Source organism: Amblyraja radiata, chromosome 15 (assembly GCF_010909765.2).
Source record: "Amblyraja radiata isolate CabotCenter1 chromosome 15, sAmbRad1.1.pri, whole genome shotgun sequence".
Lineage (NCBI taxonomy): Eukaryota > Metazoa > Chordata > Chondrichthyes > Rajiformes > Rajidae > Amblyraja > Amblyraja radiata.
In genome coordinates this window covers 58758388-58786061 of record NC_045970.1, presented here as the reverse complement: position 1 = coordinate 58786061, position 27674 = coordinate 58758388, and the positions used below count along the sequence as shown (strand labels likewise).

The 27674-nt window shown below is 45.0% G+C and overlaps 2 protein-coding genes and 1 non-coding gene across 3 annotated transcripts; 1 reads left to right on the top strand and 2 right to left on the bottom strand.

Annotated features, from left to right (window-relative positions):
• Window positions 1-5759: 5759 nt before the first annotated feature.
• On the bottom strand, window positions 5760-6590 carry LOC116981489 (probable G-protein coupled receptor 139). The gene has a single exon (XM_033034538.1). It carries the CDS (start codon window positions 6588-6590, stop codon window positions 5760-5762), a length of 831 nt encoding a protein of 276 aa, XP_032890429.1.
• A 9382-nt stretch (window positions 6591-15972) lies between these two features.
• On the top strand, window positions 15973-21681 carry LOC116981488 (probable G-protein coupled receptor 139). The gene is made up of 3 exons (XM_033034536.1): window positions 15973-16027; window positions 18011-18211; window positions 20774-21681. Exons 1-3 carry the CDS (start codon window positions 15973-15975, stop codon window positions 21679-21681), a joined length of 1164 nt encoding a protein of 387 aa, XP_032890427.1.
• Window positions 21682-26299: 4618 nt separating this feature from the next.
• Window positions 26300-26371, bottom strand: trnat-cgu. Its single transcript has one exon. It is a non-coding gene; the product is annotated as a tRNA-Thr (tRNA).
• Window positions 26372-27674: the final 1303 nt, after the last annotated feature.

Below are 27674 nucleotides of genomic sequence, written 5' to 3'. Positions count from 1 at the left end.
GGGACAAGACAATCAATGCCCGCCCCTACATCTCATGGTAATTGTAAACATAAAAAATCAAACGTTTACTTCCTTGTAACCGTATGCAGGCTCTTCATTCATAGAAACATAGAAAATACGTGCAGGAGTAGGCCATTCAGCCCTTCGAGTCTGCACAACCATTCAATATGATCATGGCTGATCATCCAACTCAGTATCCTGTACCTGCCTTCTCTCCATACCCCCTGATCCCTTTACCCACAACTCCCTCTTAAATATAGCCAATGAACCTCAACTACCTACTGTGGCAGAGAATTCCAGAGATTCAACACTCTCTGTGTGAAAAAATATTTTTCCCATCTCGGTCCTAAAAGATTTCCCCCTTATCCTTAAACGGTGACCCCTTGTTCTGGACTTCATATATGATTGTCCGCTTTAGGTTAATCTGTGCTAACTGCAGTAAGCCTATGGATGATATAGCCTTGTGGCAATAATGCCGGGTACGAAATAAGCGTTAGACGCTGACAGTACACAATTCCAAAATAAAGTCGTCCTCGATTTCAGATTTGTCTGTGTGTTATTTGAGTATTATTCGTAAGAAACCATCTGTTGTCCATTGATAAGTTCCCTGAATTGACAGGTTCCCTGACTCAGGGGGAAACTAAAATTCCGCCGAATTGCTCGCGCTTGAGTTGCGTATTAAGATAAACGTAGCAAGCCAGTAGGTTTCCCCTTCTGTAGGTTTCCATCAGTCTGAAGAAGGGTTTCGGCCCGAAACGTCGCCTATTTCCTTCGCTCCATAGATGCTGCTGCACCCGCTGAGTTTCCCCAGCAATTTTGTGTACCTTCGATATTCCAGCATCTGCAGTTCCCTTTTGAACACAGTAGGTTTCCCCGTTGGGAGGTTCATTCGTCCAGGCTATGCTGGCATGGATCCGATGAACAGCATAGAGCCAGCGCTGGACATTGACATCCGCGCTACCGCAAAGGCTCGCGTCAGGCAGGAACCCAGCATTAAATATAAGGCATTGATAATTTGGTTTGTAGAACGGGCTGGATGCATTCCACATCCTCTTCACTAGCGTGACTGGGTTATGCAGATTTATGCTCGACGACACTAAAATGTTAACAGCCTCTTTTTAAAATAATGTCCAACGGTGTTGTGAAATAATGAACACCAAAGTAACTAATTTTCATCACGTCGCTCTGTTGACAAGTGTATGGTGTTAATACCGAAATATTTGTGAATACAGTACACTGTCAGGACGTTGATAGAATCGTATTTCCAAAAATAAACTGAACTCAGACTGAAACTCAATGGTAAACGCGACCGAGACTCGAATCCTGGGCAGGTAGCGGTATCAATGCAAGTGTCCTAACCTCCCCTGCCCCTCAAACCCCGTAGGCATGGCAAAAAGGACTGGAAACTGATTTGGTCCGAGGGACTTTAAAAACCTAAGCAAACTCGAGGCGAAATGGGTAATAAGACAATTAATTTCCGGCACAACGGTTAATTTTGTATTTAGCTGCGTGATTAGGTAAATAACTAATTATATACTTTAATTTCAGGCCATCCAAGTAAGATGTATCATATTTGTTTTCGAATGCTTCAGTCTATAATAACTGAAAATTTCAATCAGTTCTCTTAATTTTTAAGAAAGTCATTGGCTTGTATGTCAATTGACAGTCCTCGATCACAGATTCTGTGTTAAGTCAATGGAAAAGCAATAGGGAACAAGATGCTAATTTCCTAGTATGAAAATGACCTCGACTTTTTTAATACTGGAGATATGAAAGTGGATTGGGTATCAAATTAAAGTTATTTTTAAGCTTTATATGATGGGATAAATTATGGGCTTGATGTTTGAGAACTGAAAATGTTGTAACATCCTACAGATAGTCAGTCATTCGCCATCACTCAGTAAAATAGTCGTAACCGTCCTCTTTGTTTCCCCTCTGCACATAACTACATTGTAGGTGTAATTAAGCCTAAGTCAGGATATTATAGCGATGTCTAACAATTTTAATGTTTTAGTTTTTATCTGGCTGTACTTTTGTAGGTGGGATTTGATACGTTGGAAGGGTGTGTCTATTTCTAGAAGAGACTGGAGCAGACTCATAGATTAGGAGTCAGTTGGGTCTCGGAAGGATGGTGAGAATACAGTTTGTTTAGGTTTTTAAAGTCCCTCGGACCAAATCAGTTTCCAGTCCTTTTTACCACACACACATGCCATGCTCACCACACGCACAAGTGAATGAGACGACATACTTTTATAGGAAGAAATTTCATATGATTTATGTGACATGAATAGAACAGCGATTAAGAACGGAAAGTGACGGATTATTTATTTGCTATGTACTACTTCAATAAAAGTCTAATTAATCAAGAAACAACGTATGGAAGATTCGTTTTTACTATCTTAAGTGTGTCGTGAGTGCGTAAAGTATACCTCCCAACCATTGCCGAGGAGTAATGGCTATCGAAGTTTGAGAATTTCGTAAAACTGCCATTATATGCATTATTGTCCATCTCATGTGTTTACTCTTGCACAATAATATCCCGCGAGTAGCATGGTTAAAACATGTTGTAGGCGCAAATGCATCAGAGCCACACCAGCCGGTATAAACCCTTCGGCCCAGTTAGCCCAAGTCGACAAAGATACCCCTTGTAAGATAGTCGCATTTGCCTGTTTCCCCCATATCCTTTCCTGTGCATCCCATTGTCCAAATCCGTTTGACATTTTGTAGTAGTCGCCTCCACGACCTCCTCCCCTGGCAGGTCGGTCCATAAGCCCACCACAATCTGGGTGCAAAAATGCCGCTCAACTTCCTATTAAATCTCACCCTAAAATTATCCCTCCTTGTTTTGATTCCCCTACCCCGTGAAGCTTTGTCCATTCACCCTGTCCCTTCCACTCGTGATTTTGTACACCACGTTTGGATCAACACTCATCCGCCTGCACTGCATCGTGTAAAGTCGCAGCCTGCCCAATCTCTCCCTGTAGCTCATGCCCTCGAGTCCTTGCAACATCCTCGTAAATCTATTCCACTCTCTTTCCATTCGGACATATTCAAGCTGCTCTTTCCCCTGTACTACACTGGTAATATTCTCAAATCAAATATATATATTTTCTCTCCAGAGATGCTGCATGTCCTGGTGGGGTACTCCGGCATTTTGTTTCCACCTTCGATTTAAACCAGCATCTGCAGCATCCTCGTAAATCTATTCCACTCTCTTTCCATTCGCACAGATTCAATCTGCAGTTCTTTACTACACACCAAATCCTTTTAAATGCAGCCTGCATTTTACGGATGTTTGCAATGTTTTCCAAACGCTGCGCGGATAGATATTCAACAAAGCTCTCTGACGTTTCTCCTGGGATCGTAGATCATGTTATTTACATTTCCGTTCCTTTTACTTGAATGATTGAATCGATCAATCGATCAATCAATCAATCGATCAATCGATCAATCGACCAATCGATCAATCGATCAATCGATCAATCGATCAATCGATCAATCAATCAATCAATCAATCAATACTTTGTTGTCATGTGACAAGTCACGGTGAAAAGGTATGCAATAGTCGCCACATAAAGAGACGCCGACAAAGTTACAAAGCATCCACAGCAGGTCCTCCTTTGTTCTCATCCAAAACACCCCCCCGCTTCACGGCGCACACACACACACACACACACACACACACACACACACACACACACACACACACACACACACACACACACACACGCACACACACACACACGCCGGGTCCTCCATTGTCCCCCCCCCCCCCTGCTTCACGGCGGTCCTGCCACGCCGGGACCTCCTTCGTCATCCCCCAAGCAGCATCGTCCACATTCCCACGTGGTCCATCCTCGTGCATGGGCCGGCGCCCTCATCGAACGTCGCACCGACCTCTCGACTGTTGCCACCGGGTCGCCTCCTGACGCCTCCGTGGCGCCGACCCAGGCCCCAGGGACCGGCCGCGGGTTCCGTCGACCCAGGCGGAGCAGGTCAGATTACCATTAAAATGAACCATTTTATCACTTACAATGTTATGGCATACGTGTGGTTACATGTCTCCCGTCCCAGGCCCAGTCATGTGGGCTACGTCTCGACATGTGTTCTGTTGTACACTTCCAGTGTAAGTTGTACATTAGATTATGACTTGGAGGAAATTTATCAGGTTTAAATGCTGAGGTAAATGCGTACGGGTCGATCTCACTTTCTGCAGCAGCAGACGTTGACAGAGTGCATATTACACTGGGTAATGTCTCATAAAATACATATTGTCTCACGCACTCTACACAATCATTTTTCGCGTTATAAAGCGAATAACCACAAATTCTGAAAATAACAAAATCAAACAGAAAATCAGATATAACCAGCAGGTCAATTTATGACTGTTACAAGCAGAGCATAAATTCCTTCAATGGTCTGGGCATTGAGTATAAAAAATTGCAAGTCACATCTGAAGAAGGGTCTCGAAACGTCACCCATTCCTTCTCTCCAGAGTTTCTGCTTGTGCCGCTTGTTGTGTCTATGTTTGGGTGTTGCGTGCAGTGCAGGCCGCCCCATTTCAAGAAAGAGAGGGAGGGTAAAGAGTGGGTGCAGGTGAGGTTTGCCAGAATGGACTAGAGGGTTTTAGCTACAAGAGTAGATTGGACCAATTTGGATTGGCATCTCTTGAACGTCGGTGGCTCAGGGGAGACCTGATAGGAGTAGAAAGGGCTGACAGTCAGAACCTTTTCCCCCGGGTGTAAATGTTAACGGCTATACGGCACAGCTTGAGGATGAGAGGGGCAATATTTATCAGAGATGGGGGGTTTTAACACAGAGGACGGTGGGTGCCTGCAAAACGCTGCAAAGGGGCTGTTCGAGGCAAATCGGATAGTGACGTACAAGATGGTTGTAAATAGACACGTGGATATGCAAGGGAATGGACATGGTCTCCAAATCTGAGGAAGGACATTATTGCCACAGAGGTAGTGCAGAGAAGGTTCACCAGACTGATTCCTGGGATTTCAGGACTTTCTTATGAAGAAAGAATGGATAGACTCGGCTTGTACTCGCTAGAATTTAGGAGATTGAGCGGGGATCTTATAGAAAGTTACAAAATTCTTAAGGGATTGGACAGGCTAGATGCAGGAAGATTGTTCCCGATGTCGGGGAAGTCCAGGACAAGGGGTCACAGCTTAAGGATAGAGGGGAAATCCTTTAGAACCGAGATGAGAAAAACATTTTTCACGCAGAGAGTGGTGAATCTCTGGAACTCTCTGCCACAGAAGGTAGTTGAGGCCAGTTCATCGGCTATATTTAATAAGGAGTGAGATGTGGCCCTTGTAGCTAGAGGGATCAGGCGGTACGGAGAGAAGGCAGGTACGGAATACTGAGTTGGATGATCAGCCATGATCGTATTGAATGGCGGTGTATGCTCGAACTACCGAATAGCATACTCCTGCACCTATTTTCTATGTTTCTATGTTTCTATGAAAGTAGGGGTATGGATCACACGGAGAGATACGAGATGACTTTAACTTGGCATTTGAATACCCTCGTAACAGCATGAACCGGACATAAACTTCCAATTGTATATACTTTTATTTCAGATGTTTAGACCCTGAGATGTAAACTTGCATTGGTGTGCCCGCGAGGGCGGGGTACATAGCATACATCACCAGCTCACATTAACAGTAAGGACGGAAAATAGAATATAGCTCTCAAGCTCCGTTTCACTGACAATCCTCATTGTTGTTGTAGAGATAAATGTTTTCAGTCTATTTTAACCGCTTGCGAATTAGATAGAAAGGATACTTAACCACTTCCTGCAGCTGCTCTCTAAACTTAGTCTGAGTCCCCCCGTAAATGCACGAGTTGGTGCAAGAACTTAGTATCTCCAGCATGTATCCACCTTCTTGGAGAATAAACCTGGGGTCGTTGGAATTGGAACGGGTTGCATAACCGCTGCTTGTAATTTGCACAAAGAGGAAGTTTGCGACGTATGTCAATCGCAACAGCATAAAACTGCCCGAGATCGCCATGAGTAGAATGATCGACTTCCGCCGACTCTCCATTTCCGGGTCACTTTGTTTTCCACCGTTGGTCTGGGCCCGGAGCCTCTTGCGGGCTGCACTGACAGCTAGAATGTGTCTGACCGTCACAACATTGAGCAACAGAATTAGTAGGAACGGGAGACATGGGTTCAAAACGCGGTGTAGACAATCGTACACTATCCATGCAATTGAAGTGTAGTACGAATCTTTTATGGTGCAGAACCAGGGTACATTATCAATTATGTAGACTGGGCCATATATAAAATAAAATGGGACGTTCTTCAAACAGCCTAACGCGCAGACCGTTGCAATAACACCCGCCGCGATTTTCTGGGTGCAATATATTAGTTTCAGTTTCTGACAGCAAATGGCGATGAACCGATCGAACGTGAAAGCGACCGTCAACCAGACGGAAGCGTCTTTTGAAATCCAGCTGAGGACAATAAGGACCTTGCAGGTCGGAATGGTAGACAGGACTGTGTTCGGGAAATAAATAGCCCGAAGCCGGCTTAAGATCACGGCGGTGATGATGACCAGGACGTCCATCACCGCCATGGATACCAGGTAGCGAGTGATACATTTGGAGAGGCCGCATCTTCCTTTGGATAGAATCGCAATCGTCACCAAATTCGCTGCAGAACAGAGGGAGGGACCGGGATATTAATATAACATATAACATATAACATATAACAATTACAGCACGGAGACAGGCCATCTCGGCCCTTCTAGTCCGTGCCGAACACCTATTTTGCCCTAGTCCCATCTGCCTGCACCCAGACCATAACCCTCCATTCCTTTCCCGTCCATATACCTATCCATTTTATTTGTAAATGATAAAATCGAAACTGCCTCATTCCTCACAGCTACCACTCTCTGAGTAAAGAAGTTCCCCCTCATGTTACCCCTAAACTTCTATCCCTTATTTCTCAAGTCATGTCCTCTTGTTTGAATCTTCCCTACTCGCAATGGGAAAAGTTTATCCACGTCAACTCTTTCTATCCTTCTCATCATGTTAAAGACCTCTATTAAGTCCCCCCTTAACCTTCTGCGCTCCAAAGAATAAAGACCTAACTTGTTCAACCTTTCTTTGTAAGGTAATGAATAATTAGCTTCGCCGCTAGAAAATGCAACGAATTCTAATATTGCTGTCAGATCCAGTCTATTCGACCATTGAATCGTGGCTGTTCTAGCTTTACTTCTCAAACTCATTCACCTGCCTTCTCCCCATAACCCTTGACACACTTACTTTTCCGGAATGTGTCGACTTCCGCCTTAAATTTGCCCATTGACTTGAGCTCCACACAAACGACATAAAAAGAATTCCAATTTAGCGCGTATAATCAACTAATTATCTTCATGCGTGTGATACGAGACCCATTATCGCAGAACAAATGAATTATTTAATACACCAGCAGACAGTCCATGGAATGTAACCAGTTTACATGGAAACACATAATGAAGATAGATTGTTTTCTTGTAAAAAAAACTACCACCAGTGATGGAGTGTCGCGGATAAATCTGACAGAGCTTCATCGTAACGACTCCTTCGATGAAGGGCGTGGCAGTGGCCCAAGAGGTCTCGCAAACATGAACGTTGGCAAATGTTTCAAGATATTTTCTATCTCATGTTTCGTCGTCCAGTATATATCAGAGCTACATCGTGGAAAGAGCCCTTCATCCCACCAACCGCGTCAACCACCCGTTCACAATAGTTCAATGTTATCATACTTTACAATTCCAGCCAGTTTCAGAGTGGAAAATTGCAGCCTCTCAACTTCCAATTCTAAACACGACATCCTTTGCCAGTAGAAGTTTCCACGGGGAGGGGGTGGGTTATTATCGTTACTAAAGCGAGTTAACAAACATTACTACAAAACCATTTGGTATATGGATAGGATTCATGGCCGAAATAAAGATCATGACTTTCTGCATTCTTGCACCGATTTCAGAGTTCAGTTCGTGTAATTACGTCGATATGCATGAGATAGGTACTGGGCTGGCGACAATAAAGCCTCTGAACATTTATTGATTACAATAAGAACTACAATTCCAAAAAAAAGTTGTGCTAACCGACAAGTCGGAGAGCTTGGTGAAATAGAAATCCAATATGCTCTGGATAAGAAATGTCTCAATACGATGCCGCATTTATGGTATACATTAGACAGTCACAATATCTGTGATAGTTATCATATTTTAATCAAAGTACAAAATGAAAGAAATACACTGGAAAACAAAAAGTGCTGGAGTAACACAGCGGGTCGGGCAGCATCTTTGGTGAGTAAGGGAGAACGTATCGGCGACATTTTGGGTCGGGGCCAAACTTCAGACCTTCCTGCTGTCCTGCCTCTTGCAAGAATGTCATCCCTTGCTCTCGAATACCGCCGCATCTGCTTCCACGCCGAGGCATTTCACTCCAGATTATCCAGAATGTCCTTTATTTAGTGAACATAGCTCCCCATGCTGTCGCGGGTGGATCACTCACCCATGTGTCCTCTGTGCCCTTGTTCTGCTTATCGCATCCCTAACGCCACCCCACGAAGCTTACTGGAAGAAGTCTCTTAACGTAGAAACATAGAAAATATGTGCAGGAGTAGGCCACTCGGCCCTTCAAGCCTGCACCGCCATTCAATATGATCATGGCTGATCATCCAACTCAGTGTCCTGTACCTGCCATCTCTCCATACCCCCTGAAACCTTTAGCCACAAGGGCCACATCTAACTCTCTCATAAATATAGCCAATGAACTGGCTTCAACTACCTTCTGTGGCAGAGAATTCCACAGATTCACCACTCTCTGTGTGAAAAATGTTTTTCTCATCTCGGTCCTAAAAGATTTCCCTCTTATCCTTCAACAGTGACCCCTTGTTCTGGACTTCTCCAACATCGGAAACAATCTTCCTGCATCTAGCCTGTCCAACCCCTTAAAAATTTTGTAAGTTTCTCTAAACCCCCCTCAATCTTCTAAATTCTAGCGACTACAAGCCGAGTCTATCCAGTCTTTCTTCATATGAAAGTGCGGTCATCCCAGGTCTCTTGGTCGATACAGAAGCCTGAACAAGGGTTCAGATACGTTGCCCATTCATTACCTCCACAAATGCTGCCGACTAGCTAAATCACTCCGGTACTTTATGTTTTGCTGCAAGATTCCAGTATTTACTGCCCCTTGTGTCTCCAAAGAAAATATACAGGATAAAAGTAATTTAAAAATAAACATTAGACGTAAACACGTTTGAATGTGACGCGACGTTGAACGAAAAGTGCGTGCCTTGCACCAAACTGCGTGCATCAGAGAATATCTTTAAATCAGCCTTCAGAAACTGGTCAAGTAATATATAATGAAGTTAACATCGCGACCTAAAATGGTAAAGGGCCTGTCCCACTCAACGAGGTAATTCAAGAGCTCTTTAAAAAAATCAAACTCGTTGTAAGTACGTAGAATGTACGTAGCGGGTACCTCGGAGGTCGGGACGTCTCTTAGCAGCTCGTAACGCTAACGGCAGGTACTCGGGGAACGCGGTAACTCGTGAAGACGTGAAGATTTTTCAACATGTTGAAAAATGTCCACGAGAGCCCCGAATACCTACGAGCGGCTGTTACCATAATTCTCCGAGTTCGAATCAGGTGAATCTCGAGAGAACTCTTGAATTACCTTGTAGTGTGGTACAGGCCCTTAAAATCGAAGGAATACACTTCGTCGTCGAAACACTCTGTAGGTAGTTGAAAAGAAATCATAGATAGATAGATATAATTTATTGCCACACAACCAGGGTCGGTGGAAATTTGGGTTGTCAGCAGCAGTATAATAATAAAGAACACACAACCACAATAAAACTGTAACACAAACATCCACCACAGCATTCACCACTGTGGTGGAAGGCACAACATTTGGCCAGTCCTCCTCCATTCCCTCTCCCCCCGTGGACAGGACCAGAGTCCAGAGTCAGTCCAGTATCGGCTCTCTTCCTCACCGCAGACCGCGGCTTTAAGATGGTGTAGGCCGCAGGCCGGCGGTCAAGATTTAAAGACTCCGCCGCAGCCTGAAGCACCGCAGACCGCAGGGCCGGTGGTCGAAGCTCCCCTCCAGGGGTGATGGTGAGTCCATGCCGGACCCGCGGTAGAAGTTGGCCGCGGGCCGGCAGTGATGGCTTCTTCTTCCCCCGGGTCCCCCACAAGGGATCCCGGGCTGTAGACGCCGCACCAGCTGGAGCTCTGCAGACCGCGGCTTCAGGCTGCCGGCTGCCCCGGGCCTTCGAAACGGAGCGCTCCCCTCCAGCAAGCCCCAGCGAGGGCTCACGCCGAGAGTCCACGCTGCGCGTGCCGCTGAAGCCCCGGGCGTGTCTCCGGGAAAGGCCGCGCCGATCCTTGATGTTAGGCCACGGGGGAGCCGACCTGGAAAAACTCGCCTCTCCGTGGAGGAGGCGACCGAAGCGGTTTCCTCCTTACCCCCCCCACCACCCCACACCACCCCCCACACAAAACACACGAAGGAACATTAAACACATACTTTAAAACATACTTTAAAACAAATCATGAGAAATATATCGAACAATCAAAATACTCAGCAACGAACGGTTATACGTTTTTTGTCCACGTTTAGTCTATTTTCACTCTTCACCTGGAACGCCGAAAGCAGCAAGGGCAGAATAATAAATAGCGAAGACAGGTCCATTCCCAGGCGCGTGCATAATCCGTTAGAACGATGTCCTGGCAAAATGTCGATAGTGAAATTAATACTGCAGTACATCTCCTTATATTAGATCACGCAATTGAATCTAAAAATAGCTCAAACCATTAACATTGTTAGTTGCATTTCTCAGAGAAAAACAAATTAGCTCACAAACTTACATGCTTCAATGAATTGTTTAAGAAAGAACTGCAGATGCTGGAAAAATCGAAGGCGGCCAAAAATGCTGGAGAAACTCATAGAAACATAGAAAATAGGTGCAGGAGTAGGCCATTCGGCCCTTCGAGCCTGCACCGCCATTCGATATGATCATGGCTAATCATCCGACCCAGTATCCCATCCCTGCCTTCTCTCCATACCCCCTGATCCCTTTAGCCACAAGGGCCACATCTAACTCCCTCTTAAATATAGCCAATGAACTGGCCTCAACTACCTTCTGTGGCAGATTCACCACTCTCCGTGTAAAACATTGATATTATCATCTCGGCCCTTAAACTGTGACCCCTATTTCTGGACTTCCCCAACATCGGGAATAATCATCCTGCATCTAGCCTGTCCAACCCCTTAAGCATTTTGTAAGTTTCTATAAGATCCCCCCTCAATCTTCTGAATTCTAGCGTGTACAAGCCGAGTCTATCCAGCCTTTCTTCATATGAAAGTCCTGCCATCACAGGAATCAGTCTGGAGAACCTTCTCTGTACTCTCTCTATGTCAAGAATTTCTTTCCTCAGATTAGGAGAACACAACTGTGCGCAATACTCCAGTTGTCTCACCAAGACCCTGTACAACTGCAGTAGAACCTCCCTGCTCGTATACTCAAATCATTTTGCTATGAATGCTAACATACCATTTGCTTCTATCTGGTGAGGCAGCAACCATGGAGCAAAGGAATATGCGACGTTTCGAGTCGAGACCCTTCTTCTGAAGAATAAACCCTTCTCCCGAAGAAGACCTTTCTGAAGAAGGGTCTCGACCAGAAACGTCGCCTATTCCTTCGCTCCACAGATGCTGCTTTACCGGTGCGTGTCTCCAGCATTCTTGCTTCAATGAATTGATCATATTGAAGGCACTTAAAACGAGCACTACTTCAGACCTCTACTTAAAACCAAACTGTATCCTGTACGCTGTACATCTCTTCTAATATTGCAGCACCAACCATAGCACCAGGCTCGATCTCTGCCTATATCACAGCCGTTACTAAAATTGTATGTCTAGAATAAGTCCACATTAATGAAGATTACGCTGTAATTGCCGAATGCACGATTCATATCTCTCTGACTGCTGCAATACCAAACAGAAAATATTTGCATTACACTTGCTGAACATTCCGGTTAAATGTGAATCGGTGGATTTTTTTTTTACACGGAGCGGCAGGGCCCTGGAACGCACATAGAAACAGGGGAACATAGAATATATCCGCAGAAATACGCTATTTGGCCCTTTGAGCCAGCACCGCCATTCATAGTGATCATGGCTGATCACAGTTGAGGGTAGCGCTGGGGCAGATACAATAGTGGCATTGAAGAGCCTTTTAGATAGGCAGCTGAACATGCAGGGAATTGGGCACGTGCAGGCGGAAGTGTTTAGTTTAACCTGTCATCTCGTTCAGCAATAGATCAGGAACAGACACTGGTAAAAGACACAAGGAAGGCCTGGATTATTTTCTTATGAGTCTGCGCCCAGTGAAACACCCACCATTCCTTATTTCAATTCCACGACAACACCACGTGAAACCTGCATTTAAATTACACCAAAGGTAGATAAAAATGCTGGAGAAACTCGGCGGGTGGGGCAGCATCTATGGAGCGAAGGAAATAGGCAACGTTTCGGGTCGATACCGTTTTTTATTTAATTTCTTCTTCAAATTACACCATTCCCCATTATGCAGCGCACAGCCTGAGTTCATATTCCAGTGGTCCATGTCAGTCATTACCCAATCATCGGTCATAGTACACATGTCCTTCAACCTTTACCTGACATCTTGTTGATATGTCACAACGGTCCATCTTATTTTAAAGGAAGCCTCCACAATTTTAAACTAACGTCAGGACGCCGTGGTCAGTCAAATTTCATGTTGCACGATGAGTCGGCCAATCATATTACATTGGTCACTTCGAATCCAAAGCCGTGCTGGATGCACGTTAATTCTTATTTGTGAATTGCCCCCAATGTGTAGAGAGTGGGTGCTAAAATGGCATTACATAACTGATGTGAACGGTTGAACGATGCCAGGCGTGGACTCCGTGGGTCATTCGAGGGGCCTTTTCCCATGCTTCATCTTTCAAGCGAGACCATACGGTGCAAGGAGTTGGTGCTAAAATGAGATTACAGAAATAGTGTCAACGGGTGAACAATGCTCGGCGTGCACTCCGTGGCTCTTTCGAGGGGTCTTTTGCCATAATGCATCTTTGTTTAATATTCGCGAGTTCATCTGGCATAATCATTTCAAATCACACACTGATGTCCATCAAGCAATTTCAATCGTATAAAGATCAATAGGGGAAAATACATGTTTCTCGTTTCTGTGATGGCTGTTGCGATCAGGTGCGCAGCCAGGAAATAGAAAGATAATCAGGGAGACCTGTGTATATTTATGTATATTTGGAGATCACCAATTATTTTTGGGTGGACGGCAATGTTTCCTCTGTTCAGTGGTTAATAGGCAATTCTGCATTATCTCGCCGTTCATTTCGCATGATATGAAGCTTGAAGTTAAATTATTTCCCATTACAAAATGTCTCGTCTGATTACGTATTCCAGTGGTCCCCGCCGCTTCCCCCCTATCATAGAAACATAGACATATAAAATAGGCGCAGGAGTATGCCATTCGGCCCTTCGAGTCTGCACCGCCATTCAATATGATCATGGCTGATCATCCAACTCAGTATCCTATACCTGCCTTCTCTCCATACCCCCTGATCCCTTTAGCCACAGGGCCACATCTAACTCCCTCTTAAATATAGCCAACGAACTGGCATCAACTACCTTCTGTGCAGAGAATTCCAGAGATTCACCACTCTCTGTGTGAAAAATGTTTTTCTCATCTCGGTCCTAAAAGATTTCTCCCTTATCCTTAAACTGTGACCCCTTAGTCTGGACCTCCCCAACATCGGGAACAATCTTACTGCATCTAGCCTGTCCAACCCCTTAAGAATTTTGTAAGTTTCTATAAGACCCCCCTCAATCTACCAAATTCTGGCGAGTACAAGCTGAGTCTATCCAGTCCTTCTTCATATCATTGGCGATATTGCGATTAGCAAACATCTTATTATCAGTTTTTAAGAAAACATCCCTTATTTGAATCAAACACCAGAATACCAAACCCAGCCACTGGGTTTATTGCGCGACCCCACTTCGCCACAGCCCCAACGGCATTACACAGGCCACTGGTGCAAGTTTTACCTCATTCCACTTTACATCTATTCCAGTTATCTTCCCTTCGTCCTGTTTCCAATAGCGCTAGGTTGTCATAGTTCTGATGAAGGATCTTTTACCTGAAGCATTAATCATGTTGCTATTTTTACCCGAGGACACATGATCTGCTGCATCTTTCCAGACACTCTGCCTAATATCGCTCCCGCAGTACCTGTAACACTGTTTAAATAAAACGTGATCCACGCCCCACATCTATTTGCATTTTCCTTACCTATGCTGCACGGGCGACAGTCACTGTCACCCTGTCCTCATGAACCAAACGCTATTCCTTATTACAAATGGGGCCGTGACATCCTTCACAACACTCCTCCGTATTACCTGTCACGAATGGCACGACATTGGCTCCTTTAGCATTCCGTGCCATCCTACATAGAAACATAGAATCATAGAAATTAGGTGCAGGAGTAGGACATTCGGCCCTTCGAGCCTGCACCGCCATTCAATATGATCATGGCTGATCATCCAACTCAGTATCCCGTACCTGCCTTCTCTCCATACCCTCTGACCCCCTTAGCCACAAAGGCCACTTCTAACTCCCTCTTAAATACAGCCAATGAACTGGCCTCGACAACCCTCTGTGGCAGAGAGTTCCAGAGATTAATAATAATAATAATGTTTTGTTTATAGGGACAATGCATATTAATTAACATTTTGCATGTAAATATGCGAGATTGTAGCTAATCAGCAGCTAATTTCCGTCACTAGTCCCAGGCAAAGGTAGGTGAAGTGTCTTGCCCAAGGACACAACGACAGTACACACTCCAAGCAGGATTCGAACCGACCACCTTCAGGTTGCCAGCCGAACACTTAGCCCATTGCGCCATCTGTCGCCCTCGATTCAACACTCTCTGTGTGAAAAACGTTTTTCTCATCTCGGTTTTAAAGGATTTCCCCCTTATCCTTAAGCTGTGACCCCTTGTCCTGGACTTCCCCAACATCGGGAACAATCTTCCTGCATCTAGCCTGTCCAACCCCTTAAGAATTTTGTAAGTTTCTATAAGATCCCCTCTCAATCTACTAAGTTCTAGAGAGTATAAACCAAGTCTATCCAGTCTTTCTTCATAAGACAGTCCTGACATCCCAGGAATCAGTCTGGTGAACCTTCTCTGCACTCCCTCTATGGCAATAATATCCTTCCTCAGATTTGGAGACCAAAACTGTACGCAATACTCCTGGTGTGGTCTCACCAAGACCCTGTACAACTTCAGTAGAAACTCCCTGCTCCTATACTCAAATCCTTTTGCTATGAATGCTAACATACCATTCGCTTTCTTCACTGCCTGCTGCACCTGCATGCCTACTTTCAATGACTGGGGTACCATGACACCCAGGTCTCGCTGTATCTCCCCTTTTCCTAATCGGCCACTAATCGGCCACCAATCCTGCCTACATTTCACCGACGGCCATTGTATTACACGAAGCCACTCTTTATTATTAAGTAGCACAAGGACACCAGATCCTGTTGCAATTCATGTTGCAATTAAACTCTGCCCAATCTCAGTTCACTTTACACCAGCCGCGAGCGGGAGAGAGGAACTGAAGAAAATCCACATTCGTCGGGAATGGTGTTAGGTAAAATGTTGGGACTGAATGCAGATAAATCCCAAGGATCTGATGTTCTGCATCCCAGATTACTCAAGGAGGTTGCCCTAGCATTAGTGGATGCATTGGCGATAATTTCTCAATGTTCTATAGACCCTGGATCAGTTCCCATGGATTAGAGGATACTTAATGTAACCCCACAAAGGAGCGAGAGTGAAAGCAGGGCATTATAGACCAGTTAGCCTGACATTGGTAGTGGGGGAAATGCTTGTGTCGATGCGTAAAGATGTAATAGCAGTTTATTTGAATAGCAGTGACATGATGGGTCAAAGTCAGCATGGTTTTATGAAAAGGAAATCATGCTGGACTAATCTTCTGTATTTTTATGAGGATGTAACAAGTGGAATGGACAAGGGAGAGCCAGTGGATGTGGTGTATCTGGGCGTTCAACAAGTCTTTGACAAGGTCCCACACAAGAGATTAATTTTCAAAATTAGAGCACATGGTTTTGGGGATGAAGTGTTGACATGAACAGAACTGGTTGGCAGACAGGAACCAAAGAGTAGGAATTAACGGGTTATTTTCAGAATGACAGGCAGTGATTACTGGGGTGCCGCAAGGCTCAGTGCTGAAACCCCAATCATTGACAGTATCTATTAACGATTTAGACGAATTAATTAAATGTAACATCTCCAAGTTTGCGGATGAGACAAAGCTTGGTGGCAGTGTGAGCTGCGAGGAGGATCGTATGAGGCTGCAGGGTGACTTGGATAGGTTGAGTAAGTGGGCAGACGCATTGCAGGTGCAGCAGAACGTGGAAAATGTGAGGTTATCCACTTTGATGGCAGGAACAAGAAGGCAGATTGTTATCTGAATGGTATCAGATTATGAAAGATGGAGGTGCAACGAGACCTGGGTGTCCGTGTAATCAGACACTCAAAGTAAGCATGCAGGTACAACAGGCAGTGAAGAAAGCAAATGGCATATTGGCCTTCATAGCGCGATAATTTGAATATAGGAGCAAGGAGGACCTGCTGCAGTTCTACATGGCCCTGGTGTGACCACGCCTGGAGTATTGTGTGCAGTTTTGTTCTCCTAATCTGAGGAAGGACATTTTTGCTATTGAGGGAATGCAGTGCAGGTTCGCCAAGTTAATTCCCGAGGTGGCGGGACAGGAATATGAGGAAAGAATGGATCCTCTGAGCGCATATTCACTGGTATTTAGAAGGATGAGAGGGTTTCTTATAGACAAATATAACATTCTTAAGGGTTTGGACAGGGTAGATTCTGGAAAAATGTTCCCGATGTCGGGGGAGTCCAGAACTCACAATATAAGAAAAATAGGTGGGACATTCAGTACTGAGACGAGGAGACACATTTTCACACAGAAAGTTGTGAATCTGTGAAATTATCTGTCACGGAAGGCGATGGAGGCCATTTCAACGAATGTTTTCAAGAGAGAGTTGGATAGAGCTTTAAGATCCAACTGAAACAATTAAAATCTACTGAGCCTGTGGTCAGAACAGTGGAAAGGTGGACAAGCGAGAACATACTATCCTGCTTTGACTGCACGGATTGGAATGTGTTCAGGGAAGCAACCACAAGCCTCGATGAGTACACAGACACTGTATCATCATGCGTCAGCTTTTGTGAGGACAGTTGCATTTCAAGTAGGACTCGGATCTGATTCATCAACAACGAGCCCTGGTTTACTGCAGAACTCAGACAGCTCCGACGGTCTAAAGAGGAAGCCTACAGGAGCGGGGATGCAGACCTCTACAGGCAGGCCAAGAACAAGCTGAGAAGAGGAATCAGAGCTGCCAAGGAAAGGCACACTGAGAAGTTGAGGAGCAAGTTCTCAGCTAGTGATTCTTCTTCAGTTCGGAAGGGCTTGCAAGAAATCACCAGCTACAAGAGGAAAGCCCCACGCTACTTGGACAATCGCCAGCAGATCACCGAACTGAATGAGTTCTACTGCAGGTTTAACGAGCAGAAACATAACCCTGGTGCCCCACCCAAGGTTTCCGTGCGGTTTCCGGAGGTTGCAGGTGGTTGCCGGAGGTTGCAGGTAGTGGAAGCAGGTAGGGAAACTGACAAAAACCTCCGGGATCCTCCGGAAACCGCACGGAAACTTTGGGTGGGGCGAAAAGTCTCCAGAGGTTTCCGTTCAGGTTTCCTAAGTGGGACAGGGGGTTAACGAAACCAATACCAGTAACACACTTCTATTTTATCTGATTTGTGCTTTCACTTTAAATTCATTACATCTGCCTAATTTCAAAACGCATGATTATGGCTGTTTGATCTCTTCGTTCAGAATACTGCAATCAACACTTTGTCGTAATCCAGGGTAATTGCCACTTCAGGGAATACAATCGTGTGAATAAAGATGTGCGGAAGCGCCGATATCAGACATTGCATCTCACTAGACTACCGTTCAGAAGAAAAATGCACGCTCCTGGAAATGGGCCGGTGTTTGCAATTTACTATTCTATCCTTGCATCGTTCGGTGTCCCAGGTAAGGCACCAGTACCTGTTAACAACGGATAGTGACTGTGTCGGTCACGCCGCGCAGCAATTGTTTATTACTCATTTGTGCTCATTTTATTTCAGTCTTCTTACGGTGCAAAGAAAATACGCCCCCAGATCTCCGCTGTTTGTGAGATTGAAAGCAAATATTAATTTGACCAAATTACTTGCAAGGGGAGGTTGTTAATATTGATTCAAAAATAACGTGTTCTATAATATTGGCCTGTGCAATGAAATCGCGTATATTTCTTGTCTCATCTTTTGTTTAAAATTACGTTTGATTACACTTTTGACTGTAATATCGACGTTCTCTGGGCAAGTGAGTACATCACTGATAGTAATCTGCTTACAATTTAAAACGTGCCTCGGTGCCTACAGGAGCGGGGATGCAGACCTCTACAGGCAGGCCAAGAACAAGCTGAGAAGAGGAATCAGAGCTGCCAAGGAAAGGCACACTGAGAAGTTGAGGAGCAAGTTCTCAGCTAGTGATTCTTCTTCAGTTCGGAAGGGCTTGCAAGAAATCACCAGCTACAAGAGGAAAGCCCCACGCTCCTTGGACAATCGCCAGCAGATCACCGAACTGAATGAGTTCTACTGCAGGTTTAACGAGCAGAAACATAACCCTGTTTCCGTGCGGTTTCCGGAGGTTGCAGGTGGTTGCCGGAGGTTGCAGGTAGTGGAAGCAGGTAGGGAGACTGACAAAAACCTCCGTACAGTTTTGGTCTCCAAATCTGAGGAAGGACATTATTGCCATAGAGGGAGTGCAGAGAAGGTTCACCAGACTGATTCCTGGGATGTCAGGACTGTCTTATGAAGAAAGACTTGACAAACTTGGTTTATACTCTCTACAATTTAGGAGATTGAGAGGGGATCTTATAGAAACCTATAATATTCTTAAGGGGTTGTATAGGCTAGATGCAGGAAGATTGCTCCCGATGTTGGGGAAGTCCAGGACAAGGGGTCACAGCTTAAGGATAAGGGGGAAATCCTTTAAAACCGAGATGAGAAGAACTTTTTTCACACAGAGAGTGGTGAATCTCTGGAACTCTCTGCCACAGAGGGTAGTCGAGGCCAGTTCATTGGCTATATTTAAGAGGGAGTTAGATGTGGCCCTTGTGGCTAAGGGGATCAGAGGGTATGGAGAGAAGGCAGGTACGGGATACTGAGTTGGATGATCAGCCATGATCATATTGAATGGCGGTGCAGGCTCGAAGGGCCGAATGGCCTACTCCTGCACCTAATTTCTATGTTTCTATGTTTCTATGTGCTATCACTTAAAATTGATTTATCGACTGAGGATATTAAGCTAATTACAAATGATCATCCTGTCCGACCGATGCAACTTCTCGTTATCCATCCACAAACGTTTGCTGCGGTGTCCCACATACTAATCTACCTTAATGTTTATTTTCTGGTGTTACTTTTGCACGGGTATGTAACAAATTATTTACCACGATGAATAATTAGGCATGTGGGAATATAACATCAACACGGAATGTTCAGATTGATATGATGCCGTTTTTGAACCAGAATGCTTTTGCTTCCTTATACAGTTTACAGTTTGCAATTTACAATTTTGGTTACTGTCACGTGTGCCGACGTACAGTGAAAAGCTTGTGTTTTTTATGCCACCCTGTCAGCAGTAAGACAATATATGATTGCAATCGAGCAACTTACAGTGTATAGATATACACAAACTCTTTGAATCACTTACCTCTGGAAGGCGACTCAGGACTGTCAAAGCTGCCACACCCAGAAATAAAAAACAGATTTTTTTTCCACGACTCAATAACCAAAAATCTGTAGCCTCCTTTTGTTCTGGTATTTTATTTAATTCACATGTTTAATCGATAAATTTTAATATTAATGTTTAATGTTTTATGTGTCATTCCTAGGTCATTGTATGTTGTCACTTGCGGTAGGAGCACCAAGGCAAATTCCTTGTATGTGAATACTTGGCTAATAAACTCATTCGTTCTTATTCATTCTTTCTTCATTCTTTCATACGATAAATTGCCCCTTGGCAGTGTGATAACAGAACTCGAGTGAACGGGAGAGCGATGTTCCCCGTGGACTCGGTGGGTCATTCGAGGGGACTTTTACCAGTTTGGATCCTTGAAGCGGGCAATGAAGACCTGTGTTTAACATTCGCGAGTTCAACTGGCATAATCAGCTCAAAGCACACATTGATATCCATTTAGGCATTCCAATAGCATTAAGATTACAGCGGGCTTCAACATCGGGAGAAAAATGGAGAGCTGGGGAAAGAAAAGACTTTGCCTTCCATCACAGTGAGGAAGAGGTTCACTCTGATGGATGTTTGTGTGAATTGGTTGTGTGTCGAGTAGGAATCGTGTTTTTGTTTGTATGGCTGTAGTAACAGAATTTCGTTTGAGCCTCACTGATGTTCAAATAACAATGAATATTGTATTGTATTGTTTTGTTTTGTTAAGATTAATTGGGAAAATACATTTTCCCGTTTCCTCAATACGCTGATGATGTAGAGGGCAGCCTGATTCCGACTGATCCAGTATCTCCCTTTCTCTTACAGCGAACTTAGTAACGATAGTCATCCTGTCCCTCGGAGGATGTGGTCTCTCCAAATGCATCACTCGCTACCTGGTGTTCATGGCAGTGACGGATTTCCTGGTTATTATTAACGCTGTGATATTAAGCCGACTTCGAGCGATATATTTTCCAGTCAGCTTGCTCTCCGTCACTCCGGGTTGCAGTCTCGTTATTGTCCTGAGCTGGGCGTCCAAGGACACGTCCTCTTGGTTGACGGTCGCATTCACATTCGATCGCTTCATCGCCATTTGTTGCCAGAGACGGAAGCTTAGGTATTGCCGCGAGAGAATCGCGAATATTGTTGTGTGCGCAATCTGTGTGTTGGGTTGTTTGAAAAACGTCCCAACCTACTTTGTATACGAGCCTGCCTACATCATTGACGATGTGCCCTGGTACTGCACCATAAAAGATGTATATTATACTTCGATTGCATGGAGGGTTTCTGACTGGTTTGACCGCATTATAAATCCCTTTTTCCCCTTCGTTTCGATTTTCCTGCTCAATATTCTGACGGTCAGGCACATTCTGTCAGCCAGTGGAGTTCGCAGGAGGCTCAGGGCCCAGAGCACTGGTCCCAAACAGAGGGACCCAGAGATGGAGAGCAGGCGAAAGTCCATCATTTTACTCATGGCAATCTCGGGCAGTTTTCTCCTGTTGCGGTTGACATATGTTGTCAATTTTCTATATGTGCAATTTACCAGCAATAACTATGCCAGCGGCTCCAATTCCAATGACCCAAGGTTTATTCTACAGGAGAGCGGATACATGTTGGAGCTTCTCAGTTCCTGCACCAACTCGTGCATTTATGCAGGGACGCAGACCAAATTCAGAGAGCAGTTGAAAACTGCGATCCAATCCCCCTTGAAAGAAATTAGGAAATGGGTCAAATAGTGAGTACAAGTGAGAATAGTCACATTTAGTCAAGTCAAGTCACATTTATTTATATAGCACATTTAAAAAACAACTGTCGTTGGCCAAAGTGCTTTACATTTGTTATAAGAATAGTATAAACAAACAAACTACATACATATATACATATAGCCCTCGCTCAGTGGACGTCAGGAAAGGCTTGTGAGTATAGATAATTGTTTAGTCTAGACTTAAAGGAGTCGATGGAGGGGGCAGTTCTGATGGGAAGGGGGATGCTGTTTCACGGTCTATGAGCTGCAACCGTAAAGGCGCGGTCGCCCCTGAGCTTATGCCTAGACCGCGGGATATTAATTTTTTGAAGAGATTACTAGGGAAATTGACGAGGGTAAAGCAGTGGATGTTGTCTATATGGACTTTAGTAAGGCCTTTGACAAGGTTCCTCATGGAAGATTGGTTAAGAAGGTTCAACTGTTTGGTATAAATGCAGGAGTAGCAAGATGGATTGAACAGTGGCTGAATGGGAGACGCCAGAGGATAATGGTGGAATGCTGTTTGTCGGGTTGGAGGCAGGTGACTAGTGGGGTGCCTCAGGAATCTGTGTTGGGTCCTTTGTTGTTGGTCATGTACATCAATGATCTGAATGAAGGTGTGGTAAATTGGATTAGTAAGTATGCAGATGATACCAAGATAGGGGGTGTTGTGGATAATGAAGAGGATTTCCAAAGTCTACAGAGTGATTTAGGCCATTTGGAAGAATGGGCTGAAAGATGGCAGATGGAGTTTAATGCTGATAAATGTGAGGTGCTACACCTTGGCAGTACAAATCAAAATAGGACGTACATGGTAAATGGTAGGGAATTGAAGAATGCAGTTGAACAGAGGGATCTGGGAGTAACCGTGCATAGTTCCTTGAAGATGGAATCCCATATAGACAGGGTGGTAAAGAAAGCTTTTGGTATGCTAGCCTTTATAAATCAGAGCATTGAGTATAGAAGCTGGAATGTAATGTTAAAATTGTAGAAGGCATTGGTGAGACCAAATCTGGAGTATAGTGTACAATTTTGGTCGCCCAATTATAGGAAGGATGTCAACAAAATAGAGAGAGTACAGAGGAGATTTACTAGAATGTTGCCTGGGTTTCAACAACTAAGTTACAGCGAAAGGTTGAATAAGTTAGGTCTTTATTCTCTGGAGCGCAGAAGGTTAAGTGGGGACTTGATAGAGGTCTTTAAAATGATGAGAGGGATAGACAGAGTTGATGTGGACAAGCTTTTCCCTTTGAGAATAGGGAAGATTCAAACAAGAGGACATGACTTAAGAATTAAGGGACATAAGTTTAGGGGTAACATGAGGGGGAACTTCTGTACTCAGAGAGTGGTAGCGGTGTGGAATGAGCTTCCAGTGGAAGTGGTGGAGGCAGGTTCGTTGGTATCATTTAAAAATAAATTGGACAGGCATATGGATGAGAAGGGAATGGAGGGTTATGGTATGAGTGCAGGCAGGTGGGACAAAGGGAAAATAATTGTTCGGCACGGACTTGTAGGGCCGAGATGGCCTGTTTCCGTGCTGTAATTGTTATATGGTTATATGGTTATATGATATTCAGCAACCCCAAATCGGTCGATCTGAGGGACCTGGAGGTGGAGTTGTGGGTGAGAAGACTTTTAATGTAGGAGGGGGCAAGACCATTGAGGGCTTTGTAGACATAGAGGAGGGTCTTGAAATATATACGGAACCGCACAGGGAGCCAGTGGAGAGAGGCCAGGATCGGGAATACAACATTTGATTCCCATGATGATAAGTACAAAGAATAAATATATGTTCAAATGGAAATGTGTGTCGGGACGTGAGTGGAGGGAGGGGTGCGATTCACAATCTCTTATCTTCAATGTCGCTCTGTGCGCCGTCTCACGGTGTTTGAGGATGAGAGACCAGCGGTACAGAAACGGGTTAGATAATATATTTACGGAGATATCTCCTAAATAAAATTCTTCCATCTTTGAGCCGTCTCTCTCGTCTTATTCATAACGCATCGCTCAGGAACGGATCACCACGGTCCAACCCATGCACTTCCTTGGGCCAATTCCAAGTAACCTTTGTATTATATGTTCCTCCTCCAGCACTTGATTTGTCTACCTTCGATTTTCCAGCATCTGAAGTTCCTTCCGAACACCTCCGCTCGGTCCGCAATAACCAACCTGATCTCCCGGTGGCTCAGCACTTCAATCCCCCCCTCCCATTCCGAGTCTGACCTTTCTGTCTTCCTGGGCCTCCTCCATGGCCAGAGTGAGCACGACCGGAAATTGGAGGAGCAGCATCTCATATTTCGCTTGGGTAGTTTACACCCCAGCGGCATGAACATTGACTTCTCCAATTTCCGGTAGCCCTCACTGTCTCCTCCCATTCTCAGCTCCCCCTCAGCCCTCTGGCACCTCCTCTTCCTTTATTTTTCCCGCCCCTCGCCTACATCAGTCTGTAGAAGGGTTTCGGCCTGTTTCCTTCGCCCCACAGATGCTGCCGCACCCGCTGAGTTTCTCCAGCACTTTTGTCTACCTTCTAATTTCCAGCGTCTGCAGTTCCTTCTCAAACATATTAAACGTCTTGTTTGGTTTGCATGTTCTTTCTGTGCCTTGTAGAATTGACGAGTGCTGTTGTGTATTCTCTGCCTCTAGGTGCCTGTGATTGCTGTTGTGATCAGCTGAACTGCCAGGAAATAGATATATAATAATAGATGGATGGATGATCAGGGAGACCTGTGGATAATGATGTATATTTGAAGATCACCATTTATTTTTGGGTGGAACGCGATGTTTCGTCTGTTCAGCAGCTGTTAGGCAATTCCGTTTCAACACGACGTTAATGATGTGAAGCTTAAAGTTAAATTAAAGTATTTCCCATAAAATAATGTCCATTCTGATTACGTATTCCAGAGGTACCCGCCGCCTCTACCCTTTCATTTATGATACTGCGATTACCAAACATCTTATTGTAAGTTTAATTAAAAAAACTCCCTTCTTAGAATCCACTTGAATCCACGTTTTACCACAGTCCCCTTTGCATATACTCCAGTCCCTTCAGTCCAATCACTCGGCCTGGTTCTTTTAACGCTGTGTTGTCATTGTTCTGATGAAGGATATTTGACCTGAAGCTTTAACCCTGTTTCTATATTTACCCGAGGCCATCTGTCCTGTTCTATATTTCCAGCGTAGTCTGCCTGATACCGGTGCTGCAGTATCTGTAATGCTTTGCTTCCTGGTCACTGTTTCAATAAAACGTCTCCCGGTTGATCCAGGCCTCGCCTCCGTTCACATTTTCATCACCTTTGCTACACGGGCAACAGTCACTGTATTTAATGAACCCTTCCCTCGTGGACCAAACGCTACTCCTTATTACAAATGGGGCCGTGACACCCTTTGCGAGACGAGGATGAGAGGGGATTCTTATTGAAAGATATACGATTATTATGGGATTGGACACGCTCGAGGCAGGAAACGCGTTCCCGATTTTGGGGGAGTCCAGAACCAATGGCACAATTTGAGAATAAGGGGCAAGTCATTTAGAACGGTGACGAGGACTCTTTTCTCGCGCACGGAGTTGTGAATCTGTGGAATTGTCTGCCTCAGAAGGCAGTGGAGCCCAATTTTCTGGATGCTTTCAAGAGGGTCTCAACTTATGAAACCTGTAGACTTTGCGCCCCACCCAAGGTTTCCGTGCGGTTCCCGGAGGTTACCGGAGGTCTTTGTCAGTCTCCCTACCTGCTTCCACTACCTGCAACCTCCGTCAACCACCTGCAACCTCCGGGAACCGCACGGGAAACGTGGGTGGGGCGCAAAGTCTCCAGAGGTTTCCGTTCAGGTTTCCTAAGTGGGACAGGGGCATTCGATAGAGCTCTTAAAGATAGCGGAGTCAAGGCATATTGGGAGAAAGCAGGTACTGATGTAGATGATCAGCCATGATCACAGTGAATGCCGCTGCTGGCTCGAACGGCCGAATGGCCTACTCCTGCACCCATTGTTTATTGTCTATTGTCCATTGCCCTTATGCCCTGTCACGATTTGCACGACATTGGCATATTTAACATCCAGTGCCATACTGCCTACATTTCACTGACGGCCATTGTATTACACGAAGCCACTCTTTAATCTTAAGTAGCATAAGGTCACTAGATCCAGTTACAATTCATGTTTCCTTTAAACTCTCCCCAGCCTCAGTTCGCTACACACCAAGCGCTATAACACAGTGGACTCAACCGCTGCTCATACTCGGGTGTGCTCTGTAATTGGGGCAATGTTTCTATTCATTTTTCACCCTGTACATGACATCAAGTGGTCTTGTTAAAAAATCAGATAAACCACACGAACACCTGGAACGGTCAGTCTTCACATTACTCACGACCGTATATAGTTGGCTTAAGTCACTTCTCATAACACTGCTGAAACTAACGTTGATTATTTGTATACGTACAATATGAAATAAGTTACTCCTCGTCGCCTTTATCGCTCTGAATTGCGAAAGACCAGATTTAGTCAACTTTTTAGTCAATAAAAGGAGCGCAGATGCACCCGAGCGACCGCTTTGTGCAGTTTGAAATTGGATAGGGCGCCACTATATAGAGCGCTAAAGGAAGCTATACGTCTGTAGGCGCGGACGGGATTTGAACCCGCGATCTTCGGTTTACGAGACCGACGCCTTGCCACTTGGCCACCGCGCCTCTGTTCGAATAGCATTACCGCGAGACACATAGGCATGGCTAGACCTGCAGAAAGAGTTCTGTAACTGGGCTTGCCTGTAAATGTTACGATCTGTGCAATGATGAGCGTTGACTGAATAAAGCTGTGCTGACCGACCAGGTAACGGCGATGTTGAAAGTGAAGTTAGGTACCCTGACCGATAGGCGGTTAGTCCAAGACTAACTAACTCCATAAACGGCGTAAACCTAAGGCTATTCTCACACCGGGAATCGAGCCGAAAGCACGTCACAGAAAAAGACCAGCTTCTGAAAATTGGACAATCAGATACGCAGGTGGCGAGTATAGTCTACTCATCTGGCAAGTAAGTTTTGGACCACCAGCGCGGACATTCTAACATGGCAAAGATTCGCTTGGCCGCGGGCAGTTGCTGCCCTCTAGTGGTCACGTACGGATGTTCTGCCCAGGGCAGTTACATTCAATTCAATGTCTGAAGAAGGGTTTCGGCCCGAAACGTTGCCTATCGCCTTCGCTCCATAGATGCTGCTGCACCCGCTGAGTTTCTCCAGCATTTTTGTGTACATTCAATTCAATGCCTCTTTATCGACAATTATTGTTTAAGAATGGGTAATAGTCCAGACCCACGCAGCAAAGATGCACCCGATTACTTAAATTAGGGACACTGAGATGACTTGAACTAAACCCATGTTGCAAAGAGCACGTGGGTTTTAATCTCCCTCGGTAACCGTGTTTGAACACAACTGGTGGCAGTCTTTGTAACGTGTGCCACGCGGTCTCCTCATATTTCTCCCTCTCGGTTCCAAACAATTGTTCGTGAAACCGGCGCGACTTGCATCGGGACTGAATCTTTCCCCGTTCCCTTTCGCAGCTCGGAAACATGCCTCGAGTCAACATGTGAAACACGCACAGCTGCTAGCTGATCGGTGGAATCGAGAACAATTCTCCGCAGAGACGATTGGGTGTCACTTACCACCTATATCCGCATTTACCTAAATCAGAGGCGGAAGGTTACTCTTTCCCCGCACATCCGTGATAAAACAAATACGATGGACATCGCTGGCGGTTCAAATCCCTGGAGCAAACAACTCTCAGCAAGCATGTTGACATTTCATTCGTGTTCTATTTTCCTATCAGCCGCTTTCTTAATCGGTAAGTTCGCGCGTTACACGCGTCTGCACTTCGCATCCGCAGTTGATATTTTATTAAATCGGTCTTTATTCCACACACACACGCACACACACACACACACACGCGCGCGCGCACACACACACACACACACACACACACACACACACACACACACAC